Genomic DNA, 12,637 nt, shown 5'->3' on the forward strand with positions numbered 1-12,637 from the left:
TCAGTGTTTTTTTTTCTTTTCCCCTTTTCTCCCTAATTTGGAATGCCCAATTCCCAATGTGCTTTTAAGTCCTTGTGGTCGCATAGTGATTCGCCTCAATCCGGGTGGTGGAGGATGAATCCCAGTTGCCTCTGCATCTGAGACCACCAACCCACACATCTTATCACGTGACTTGTTGAATGCATTGCCACGGAGACATAGCACGTGTGGAGGCTTCACGCCATCCACCGCGGCATCCGCGCTCAACTCACCACGCACCCCACCGAGAATGAACCAGCGACCACAAGGAGGTTACCCCATGTGACTCTACCCTCCCTAGCAACCAGGCCAATTTGGTTGCTTAGGAGACCTGGCTGGAGTCACACAGCACACCCTGGGATTTGAGCTAGAGAACTAGTGAACTCCAGAGGTGGTAGCCAGTGTCTTTTACCATTGAGCTACCCAGGCCCCACCTAAATTTCAATGTTAAAAACATTTAACATCAGCTTAACAGTAAAATGGCTTATTAAATTTGATTCCCTATCATAGTCTTCCGTATGATTTTCTTCTCTTCGCCATGAATAGCTACTTCAAATAAGAAATGATCGCATTATCGGTTAATGGGCATAAAAAGTGTGTACTATGGTCGTTGACAGGACATTTCAAGGAGTGGACAGCTGTGTCATGCAGTGTGACATGCTATACTTCATATTAAACTGTTTAAAACATTTTACAAGTTCTCACTGTATGTAATGATCATACATGCTGTTTTTATGACCGCATATTGATTGGGCTACCTTGTATTTGGCTAAATTCATTTAGCTTACATACTGTAAGTTATCTGGACTATTTAAGTGAACTGCAAAAAAGCTTCAGTGTGATTAAAATGGTGAAACAGCACTTAATATACACATACATTCATATATTTAACCTAGAACTGATGCTGGAAAAAAAAAAAAAAAAAAAAGAAGTTTGCCACAACCACCTTAGTAAATGTGGTAAAAAGTATACTTTTTTCTAAGAAGCAAGTAGTAGCTTATGTATATTAAGCATTTTATCTTTGTGCCCTAAGAACACTTTAGAGGAAGTAAAAGTTAACGACTTACGTGTGTTTCAGAAAATAGATCCCTGGGTGTACCGCCATGGGTAACACAGTTTGTCAGACAGAAAATAGGTGTCAGGATGGACTCTAATAATTGGGTAAGAAAACAAGGGATGAACATTTTGCTAGGCAGTAAATATTACCCTAACCCTAAAAAAGCAAGTATGTGAAATGACAGCAATAATTATTATATTTTCATTTAGCAACATTGTTAAAATTTTCTACCTTTTTTGTGGTGTAGTAATAAGGGTATAGCTCGATTTTGTGTGTGTGTCTTTAGAAATTATATAACCATGATAGTAAATGGATTGTACATGGCAGGTAGAGTGGTTATCACGCCCTGTTTTTCTGAACACTGGAATCAGATTTATTCTTTGTGTTGGACACACCAAATCAAAGGCACATGGACAAATAACTTGTTTGGCCATATTAAATTGTGGCCCATTATAATGGCAGACGATAGCTGTTCAGAAGAAGCTGAGCTCAGAATTAGCAGATTTTTACCAAATAGAGATCTGGCAGCATCATTCATTTAATAGTCTGGCCACTTTGATATAAACTAACTCTGCATTTAGCAATCGCTTATTAACACGTGAAGTTTAATGACTGCTTTATTTTCAAAATTGATGTTATTTAACTATATATATATATATATATATATATATATATATATATATATATATATATATATATATATATATATTTTTTTTTTTTTATATTCCCATTTTTTTTGTTTAACGGGTTACAATTTTCCATCATGTATTATTGACTGCACAACCACACGGATTAGCTGAAAGTGCTGCAGGGCCTCATTATATGAATGGCTTTCCATTATTCTCTTGTGGTTTACCTTGAGTTGTGCAGTTTTATATATATATATATATATATATATTAGGGTTGCACAATTAATCGAAAAACTAATCGCAATTACGATTACGGCTGCCACGAATCGTGAAAATTGACGATTGCAGCGTTCAATTCAATGGTTTCTATTTACAGCGTGTTTTTATGCAGCGGTTGAGTATTCTAACCAATCACTAACATGTCCGTTGAGCAATGAAATGTCAATGGCCAATCAGAGCCACTTAAATTAATCCTCTGTCCTATCAGTAATGACAACTGAACCTAATGCGCAAGTTTTAAACCGTCTGAATGCTCAGACACTTGCTTTATGTTCCACCTCTGTTCGTGGTGGCACACGAAAATTAATACTGAAGAAACATCACCTGACACTCGAAAAGAAGCTGTAGAACAAGAGCAAAAAGCACTTTGGAATTATTTTGGATTCATGGCATATTGCACTGCTCGCTTTGAACGTAGATGTAAAATACACTGCAAATGAGCAACAAGACAAAACTAAAACACTCCCGTTCCAATCAAGGCATAGATGCGGTGTAAATAATTGATTTATTATGCTGATTAGACAGCTTTGATTTTAATGAGAGCATTCATGAGTGTGCAGAACTTTGTGTGGAGCGTCATTGAGCTTGTGTCAAAATGCAGGTCTGAAACCTTCAGTGAGAGACAGCAGTCATTGTAATGGGAGATTTTGTCGCATTGCTCGATTTCTGTGTACAATTTATTAAAAATGTAATAAGTTTTGTTTTGTCTTAAGTAGGCCAATGTGAATTTGATTTGTACAAAATAGCAATAAAGTAATTCAGATTAACTGTTCCAAGTTTGTTTTGGAGGTGTAGCCAACATAAAGAATATGGCATGAATAGCATATTTCAGGAATCACCGTCATTGTTATCGCATCTGCTCTAATAAGACACATTTCCCACGCAGCTGGCATTGGTAGATTTAACATTTTCACGAATCGCACAAACTCCGATTGCAAATGACTGTTTTTAATTTCCAAAGTGCAACCACTGAGGCCAAAAATATCTAACGATGATCTTACATGAACAAGATCACCACTGAAGCTCTAATGGGATGAATGGTCCCACCAAAGGGCTTACTGAACGCAGTAACTTGGTCAATTTGAATCGGCTGTTAATAAGTTTGAATATTGAATATGTCATTATTTACTATACGCGGAATAATAATTTAAGCAGTAATTTAGCAATAATTTAATTTATTCGATACCATAGATATCCATTTAATATATATATATATATATATATATATATATATATATATATATATATATATATATATATATATAGGGCAATAATTGACAATTATGATTTATATATTTATATATTATATTTTATATATTTTTATCATAATGGTTGATTATCGTTTATATATAGGCCTAGGTATTTATTTATTTTTAACCACGGGGTACATATTCTATTATTACAGGATACATGATGGAGATTACTGAACAACAGTCCTGACTGTCTGTGGTTATTAAAAATCCCAGGACACTTCTCATAAAGAGTAGGGGTGTAACCCTGGTGTCCTGGCCATATTTCCCCCATAGGCCCTTCTCAATCATGGCCTCCTAATAATCCCCATCCATTAACTGGCTGTATCACTCTACTCTCTCCTCTCCACCAATAGCTGGTGTGTGGTGAGTGTACTGGTGCACTATGGATGCTGTTTCATCATCCAGGTGGATGCTGCACACTGGGGGTGGTTGAGGAGAGTCCACCTATACTATGTAAAGCACTTTGAGTGCCTAGAAAAGCACTATATAAATGTAAGGAATTATTATTATTATATGTGTAGGTACACTATTATTACAAAAAGGTATGCTATGTATGTTCTTGCTTAATTGCTATCAAAGTAAGATTGTTGCATAGTATAAGGTCATATACCACGTAATATTACAATAGTTACCCCTTAGTTATAAAATACTTTTAAATTATTTGTAATTTTCCAGGTTGTTATCCCTTTATTCCCCAAACTTTGCATATTGTTCTCTTATACCTACAAGTACATACTGTGTAGTTACGCTATTAATACAAAAAAGGTACGCTGTAAATTCGGTGTACTTACACTGTAAATTGTGGGCTGTAATCTAAAGCATTACCAATATTATTTTATTTTTTTAACTTTTTGATCAACAACATACGTAAGCCCTGAACCGCAAGGTGAATAAAAATTCACTAGGTTGTGGTTGAGTCCCTAGCATTCAGATAAGTTTCTTTCTTTTTTTTGTTTTGTCTTGGTTTGGTAGAACCAAAATGGAACAGTTATGCAAACTTGTACTGCTCATTTTAGTGTTGATGGCAGTGCTACACAATACATCTGGAGCCAAGAAAAGGACTAGTGTTAAGAACACACCTCCACAAAAACCATCACAGGGAACCAAGACCCAGCCTAAATATCCCAGGCAACCCTCCAATCCTGCTTCAGGTAGCAACCCTGGCTACCCTAACCATCAGCACCCTAGTGGAGGGGGCACTAATTCTGGAGGATATTCCAATCAGTATCCCGCTGGTGGTAGTTATCCTGCTGGAGGTCATTATCCTGGACAAGGCTCAACCCTGGAGGATATCCAAACCAAGGTGGCTACCCTGCTGCAGGAGGTTATTCTAATCAGTATCCAGGTAGAAGTGGGTACAGTCCTGGTGGATATCCAGCAGCTGGACATTAACCAATAAGAACAGGAAGCCAGCCTGGAGGATACTCAGGGGGAAACCCATCCATCAGAGGGGGATATCCCAAATGGAACCCCAACAATAAGATTCTCAGCCCATGCTACGGAGGTATGTTTGGAGCTGGTAGGTTTGGAATGGGTGGCTCCCCTTTCTTCTGATCAGTGCAAAGCATGGGCTATGGTCCCTCTGTTCAGTCAAAAGGCAATGGTTGCTGCAGGTGTTGGGGCAGTGGCATGAATGGCCATAGGCTATGGAGCTGGCCAATTTCCTCACCCTAACTACCACTTCAGTAGCCCTCAAGAGGAATATTACTACAATCACTATGCACAAACGTTATGGCTCCGGTTCTAAAAAAGAAAATAACCATGGACCCAACTACACATTAAGGCAACCACCCAAGGCTGAGTCATATGACCAATACATGGACACATGCATGAAGCAAACTGACCTTTTAGAGGAGCAGGACACAAAGGATTCTACAGATCATGACAATATAAAAAGAGATGAACCACTGAATCATTATCCTGGCCTAAATAATGACTACCCAGAGAAAGGTGGGCCAGATAAAAATGGCACCTCATCCCCTACAACTGTCAATACTTCTTCAATGCCTGCTGGGATTAACAAGGATGATGAAGATGGAACAGTGAGCATCTTAAAGATTGGCTATCCAGCACTTGTAGAGCAGTTGAAAGCTCGAAAGTGTGTAGAGCTGTTCTTAATCTACTCTTAATATACTTTTTCAGGAGGTTCCACAAAGTCACAGTAACCATAATGGAGATCCTGCCCCTGGACTGTTTCTGTTGCTCACTACTTCCTTCATGCTTCTTAGTAGTGCTATCCTTCATCAATGATTGAATCAGTTGCGAATTCTCAGGGCCAGCAAAGCCTTCTCTGCTGGCGTAACATGCCAAATAAATAAATAGTTTTCATCCTTTCATTCTCCATCACTTTTTGCTTATGTATTTTTAATCGCTTCCACTCTTAATTATGATGCTTACAAGCAAAGTGTGGCAATTGTTTCACAAATCGCATGCCCGAATCCGAAGCAGCACATGAGTCTGAGCTCCACCCTCTCAGGCCTTCAGAATTTCTTCAGAATCAATCAACAGTGCAAATGAATGGACAACTAAAGTCAGATTGTCAGATTCATCAGCCAATCAGATTGATTTATTTGTTCTTGGTGGGTGTGGTCTTTAGGATGTGTCCCGGTCAAGGCCTTCTAGCTGGCCTTGAGAGACACAATCATGCTTTAAGTGATGTACGTAATTCAAGAGCGAAAAGCATAAGATCAAGCTGTCTGATGAGTTGGCTGTCATCACTGCTGGTGTTGCCGTTGAGAAAGAGATCCTTATAGATTTAAAAACACGAGATGTTCTGCATGACCGTGTGATTGCTTAATTTATTAAACAGGAAAGGAGGTCTGATTTTCACTTCAAGTAAATTGGTAAGTGCTTTTTGCATTGTTATAGCAACATCAGGAGTTTTCTAAGTGTAAATTAGGCTGCTTGAGCATTCAGTGTCAGATCAAGTTTTGAAAAGTAGTGCTGCGTTCCATTCAACTCAGAAAGTCGGATTTTACAACTTCCTACTAGGAAAAGTGCAGTGGAATGCATCTTGAAGTCAGAATTACAACTTGTAGGCTCGTGCAGAAATTCTCAACTCCGATTTCGCCGGGATGCAGGGGCATGATGTCACACAAACATGTCGACACTCAGGGAGATATACAAAGTAAGTGATTAACATTCACTTTATTAAGTAATATCGATAAATGAGTTTGTTTCCACATTACATGATATTAAAGCTTGTTTAATAAATGCCTGCAGAAACAGGTGTATAAAACATGGTAAATTATAATCTCTTTTGATAATCGTACACCTGAAGCAGAAATGCTAGCGCTGCAGCATTGTTTATCAGTTGGGTTGCTAGGAGACATCTCTAATAAGAGTCAAACCCCTGCTAAGCTAATGGGAGGGTTGCATTTCCGAATATCAGGGAATGGAATGTATTTATGGTCGGAGATATCAAGTAGGGATATTCCACATCCAACTTGAATGGAACGCAGCATAACTGTGTACCCTGACGAAATGAAATTTATTGCAAGCAACATTTAAATCTCAAATATTATTAGATAGATTTTTCCAGGTATTATAGACCTGATTTTTGAATGTTAGTTCGGGAGATGTTCATTTCACAAAAGTCATGCTGCAGTTAAAATTAGGCTTGCTTGAGCATTAAGTGTCGTTTCAAGTTTTGGCTTTCGTGCATGGACGTGTTTTTAAAATGTCAATTGGTATTACTAGTTAGCTGTGACATAATGTATGATGCCCAAAGACATAGGGCGTCTTATTCATTGTGAAACTGTGTTTTCTTAATGACATGGATTGAATATACAGTAAATGTATACATGGCCTTTCTCTTCCAGTATCAAAATAGTAGATCCCAAATGACTGTTTCTTAGGTTTTAAAAGTTAACAGTATAATGTAAAGGTGGAACATACTATGGCTTGGTATTGGCGACAACATCATGGATAGACAAGTCACGATTCTGTTTATGTATCACAAAATTGGATGGATTGAAGAATGGATGCACACATAAGTAAAAAATATTTTGTATATATTCATATATGATTGTATTTGCACAGCCCTAGCACAAACAATTGTGATATATCTTTTTTTTAATGTATTTAATATATATATATATATATATATATATATATATATATATATATATATATATATATTATTTTATAGTAAAATAAACAGTACAACCGTATGTGAATATCACCCATTATTAGTTTCTCTCTTCAGCTGGAAATGTAAATTGTCTTTTTCCCCTCAGTGGCTATTTAAACATACAGTACCAGATATATAATATATCAATATATATAAAAATACATCACTGTATATTTTGTTTACAAAATTTAAATTTAACAAGAAAATGCTAACCAATAAATTAATATACATTTATTATTTATTAAAAATATAAATTCATTTAAACTATAGATAGGCCTATATTTTTTCTTTTGTCCCCTAATTATTACTATTGTCTTTTTTTTTTTCTTACTTTTGATTAATCTGTGCATAAGTTTGGAAAGTCAAAAGCATTTTCCCTTTCTGTACATTGAAATTTAGGAGGACAAATAGTACAAATGCTGTCTTTGAGATGTGTTTTATAGATCAAACAATGGCTGCTCTGCCTGAAAGACCTTGCAGCAAAATGAAGACCATTGCCATGGTAACATCATGAACACTTTGAAGCCTTCACATGATACATCTGGCAGGTTGCTAGGAGACCGACAAATTAAAAAAAATAAAATAAAAAATAGAATGCCATAATTAGGAGAAAGTGATATGGCATTTCAATAAACAAAATGGATATGATTATGCATAGTCAATTTATTAATTTCAACTCAAAAACCATACAAGAAGCATAAAGTGGCAGAGTTTAAAATACTTCCCAAAATACACAAAAAAGCCCACTTCAAGTCTGCATAAAATAATATCAGATGTATAAAAGAATGCACTTAAATATTAGCCCTTAAATTAAAGCTTTTGCAGTTGTATTAACAGACCACAATAATAAATAAGGCACACCATAATAATAATAATAATAATAAAAAAATCAACAGTCACCCTATATGATTGCAGAATTGACACCCATTAGTTGCACAGTATAAATAAATTGGAATATAATGTATATTTGCTTTTTGATAGTATAAATAAAGGATAATATAAAAAATTAAGTTATCACTATCCTGACCTGCCATAAACATGACATAAGATTTTTTTAACAGCTCTAAAGTGTGGTCAATATTAGGGATGCACTGATACCACTTTTTCTCTTCCAATCTGATTCTGAGATCGGAAATCTCAGAATCGGCCAATATTGATCCCGATCCGATACCAGTGTTGTTTTTTTGCATAATCAGTTTAGAATATCTTTACATTATTGTGTGGAACTAATTGGGTGTACTCTTTAATATGTAAAGAAACACAAACCTCTAACTACACATTATTTCAATATAAAAATGGATATATAGCTTATTAAGAAAAACTTTATTGTTAATTAGTATACTGGATAATGTGGCAGAAAAATTTACAGTCATTTCAGTATAAGTCATCTGTAGAAAGGAAGCCATGTTTTATTTTATTTTTTTTGCAAAAAATTTTCAACTTGTATCTGGAATTTTGTTCAATTTAGTTGTAAGATATCAGCTCACTTTTTCATTCACAAAGTTATTTTTTGGAACCCATTCAAATTAAATTATCATTTGTAAACAAATGTTAATAATAATATATTATAATAGTAATATATACTAATATATCTTAGTCGTGCACCTTTTGTCACGGATCCACCGGTCTCTCTCTCTCTCTTCCTCACTGCAGTCACAGCGCTCACTCTCCCCTGAGTTCTGATTACATGCACCTGCATATCATTAGTGGCTAATCAAGGACTGCATATATACCCCACTTTCACAAACACTCTTTGTCGGTTCTCATCGATAGTATCTCTGAGACTCCACACCTTTCTACTATGTCAAACATACCTGTGTCTTCATTATTGCCTGCAAGTATCATAAGACTGTTGTAAGTTATCTGTTCATCATGTCTATACCCTGTCTGGATATTATTCACCTGCTGTTTGCCACTCTGCTCAACTGGATTTACTCACAGTGTTTTCATCACTGTTTCAATCATCTGTTCAATAAACCCTGCTACTGAGTTCATATCTCTGCCTCCGTGAGTCTCTCCGTGACACTTAACTTTTAAAACCCTCACGCTTTTATTTTGACATTCTGAACTCTCCTGGAATTCCTGTATGTGTCTGTTTGTAGGAAAGTTCACAGTAGTTTAATTCACTTCTTATTCAAATTCTGGTAAAAATGCACCTCTGGTGCCCTTCTAAATGCATATAAGTGAACCAAACTATTGAACATCTACATCGGAGATGTTGTTTGTGAATAGCGCTCAAACATTGTGCACCGCTGTGAAGGCTGAAAATAGCCACGGGTGCTTGTAAACAGAGCAGCGCCATTCAATAACGTGCTGGAGCTGTGCGTGCATTTTATATATTTACTTATTAAACACAGCCTTTTGTGATACAAAGAGCTATCGCACGTCTTCAAGTGGCTTTGAATAAAATGCATGAGTCATATTAACTACTTTAATTGTGTTTTAATGGTTCTTTTATGCCATTTTTTTGAGCTTGACAGTAACGAACATGACTAACACACAGTATAGGATTTGGATCGGGCTCGTCGGACCGATACCCAATCCGTTTAAAAAAGTCAGGATCGGTATCGGCTCGGTGCATCCCTAGTCAATATCCAAATTTCCTACCAAAAATATCATATTCCTCCAAGTATTTATCAACAAAGGCATATTGCTGATGTAAAATAATTACTTATAAGAAAGTCTGTGTTTTCCTCTTCATCAAACACGTTTATTTAGCTGGTTCTCCTATCAAAATTATTGCATCCTTTGTTGTATTTTGAAAATGAAAATCTTTTGAATTATAGTCATATAGTCTCTCAATGACCTCAAAAACCTCAAAATCATGCCCCCAAAACCTGTAATTTAGATTCACATAAAAATGTGTTCCACTGCTCCAAGCATTATGAAGATGCTGGCCACATGGTCTGAGCTGACTGTGTCTCTATAATACTGCCAGTCTGAGCGATTGTGGTATCCAAGTTCATTGGGGTAGCAATAGTGCCTGTCTTCTTCAGAGGAGTCACCACAGCCGTAGCCATACCTAGGTCTGCCCAGAGAACCCAGACCGTAGCCAATGGCTGCTCCTCCGTTAGCTCCTGCAGCTGTGGCACCTGCCAATTTTAGCCCCTGCCTTGTAGAGCCTTTGCTCTGGGAAGGGAGAGCTTTAGCCCCCAGGCCCACTCCCTTGCACCTGCCACCGAAACCCCATCCATGTTTGCAGTGGGCCCAAGGACAGAGTGCTGCCACCAGTAACATCCACACCCACACGATGAGTAGCTTATGATTAGACAAAGGAACAACATTAATATGCATTCATTTACAGTAACAGATAAAATTGTGAAATCGTAAGATAATGTATGGCTTGGTTCGTACGAAAAGAGGTATGACTTCCCATTCCCATAGAGATCAACCAGTCAACAAACAAAACGTAAAATCAATACAATACAGGCATCAAATTTCAGCTAGACCCCTCTCCAACACTTTATTTGTTGGTGGCTCAGCAGTTAAGGCTCTGGGTTACTGATCAGAAGGTTGGGGGTTCAAGCCCCAGCACTGCCAAGATGCCACTGTTGGGCCCTTGAGCAAGGCCATTGACCCTATCTGCTCCAGGGGCGCTGTATCATGGCTGACCCTGCACTCTGACCCCAGCTTAGCTGGGATATGTGAAAAACAAAAAGAATTTCATTGTATATCTGCAAACATATAATGTGTGATAAATAAATTCAATTATAATTATTTGAAGAAACATCAGTGAACAAATTTGGTATGCAATACAATTGACCGATGTACTGTATATCAGTAACCTGTAATACACTTCCTCGTCTCATTCCAAACCGCAATGTTTTCTTTCTTCCGTGGTACACAAGTTATTTCCCTATAAAAATAATAGGTTTCTGACAAGTATGGTGCTGCTGAAATTTTATAGATGCCCAATGAGTCATTATACTGATGATCCCTCAATATTTGCTTCATGTGAAAAGCAATACACACAAATTTTTTGGTGTTAATGTACCCAACCGCTACCTAGCTCCACTCTTCTCCACATGGTAACCTAAAAAAAAAATTAAACATGACATGACAGAAACTCCTCTAAATCCCAGCAAAACAGAACATTAAACATTACAAGTCTCTGACTCATTTAATTTTGCATAGAAATACATTAAAATAACACTTTTTTATATTTACTCTCCAAATCCAATCCCACAAATATTGTTCACATAGTCCCAACACAGTTGGTTTAAGTGAACATAGATGGATTATACACTATAAAAATTTGACACCAAATGCTAAAGAATTGTGTTACATTAGTGTCTCGGCTCAGTTGAGCTCGTTTGGTTCTTCCAGTGTGTGTGTGTGTGTGTGTCTCTGTGTGGGTGTCTCTCTCCCTCGTGTGTCACAGATGCCATGGATTGAGCATGAGCATGGTTGCTATGGGAACGCTACTCATGCTGCCCCATCAGCTGACTAGGAGCACCTGTTCCTCATCTCACTCTCCCTATTTAAACTCCCCAGTGAGTTTGTTTCATTGCTGGATTGTTCAGTGTGTTTCTGTACTCACTTTATGCAGTCTTGCCTCTGTTGGTTTGCTGTCATTGGCTACATGCTGTGCTCAGTCTGAATCTCCGGTCGATGACTGATATCAGCCTCTCCGCTGGTGAATCACTTCCTGACTCTCCACGCCTGGGTGCCCCGGTAATCTGGATTACTTTCTGGCTCTTCGTCTGCTGCAGTCTGCGCTGGTCCTTGATCCAGCGGATTGACTCCGTGTTGATTGATTCAACTGAAATTTAAACTTACTTGAACTGTTCCTCAGCATCTGGATTCTCTGTCTGAAAATTAGCTAATTTTAAATAAGTTAATTTAGCAAGCAGTAAAAATCAAGTTGAGTGAACACCATCCGTTTGAAGTCTAAATCCATTTGAACATTTCACAGCAATGTGATATCACATTTTCAGTAACTGTTGAATATCACTTTAACTTTACACAAAATAATTGTTCTCATCTTCAACACAAATGTATTAAGTTGATTTCAAGTGTATTGGTTTAGTATTCTCAATATAGCTGCTTTCCCTTTTTTCAGTGCAGGTTTGGTTTGGGGATTTACACTTTATAAAAATCCAATGTTTTTGTATGAGCCAACTCGTAAAATTTAGGATTTTGCCATCTCATACTATTTATTACAACTTATGAGACTGTTGGTTGAGGCTGTTGGTTAAAACTGTACCTGAAATGTTTCAAATTTGTCTCTAGTCTGTATGATGATTGTTTGTAAAGGTTTCTATTAAAT

The 12,637-nt window shown here is 37.1% G+C and overlaps 1 protein-coding gene across 1 annotated transcript; it reads left to right on the plus strand.

The window, feature by feature from the left end:
- Positions 1-4,257: 4,257 nt before the first annotated feature.
- prnpb (prion protein b) lies at positions 4,258-5,365 on the plus strand. Its single transcript, XM_051684943.1, is given in 4 exon segments — positions 4,258-4,510; positions 4,513-4,834; positions 4,836-4,955; positions 4,957-5,365. Coding segments are annotated over 4 exon segments (1,104 nt in total).
- Positions 5,366-12,637: the final 7,272 nt, after the last annotated feature.

This window comes from Myxocyprinus asiaticus, chromosome 43 (genome assembly GCF_019703515.2).
Source record: "Myxocyprinus asiaticus isolate MX2 ecotype Aquarium Trade chromosome 43, UBuf_Myxa_2, whole genome shotgun sequence".
Classification (NCBI taxonomy): Eukaryota; Metazoa; Chordata; class Actinopteri; order Cypriniformes; family Catostomidae; genus Myxocyprinus; species Myxocyprinus asiaticus.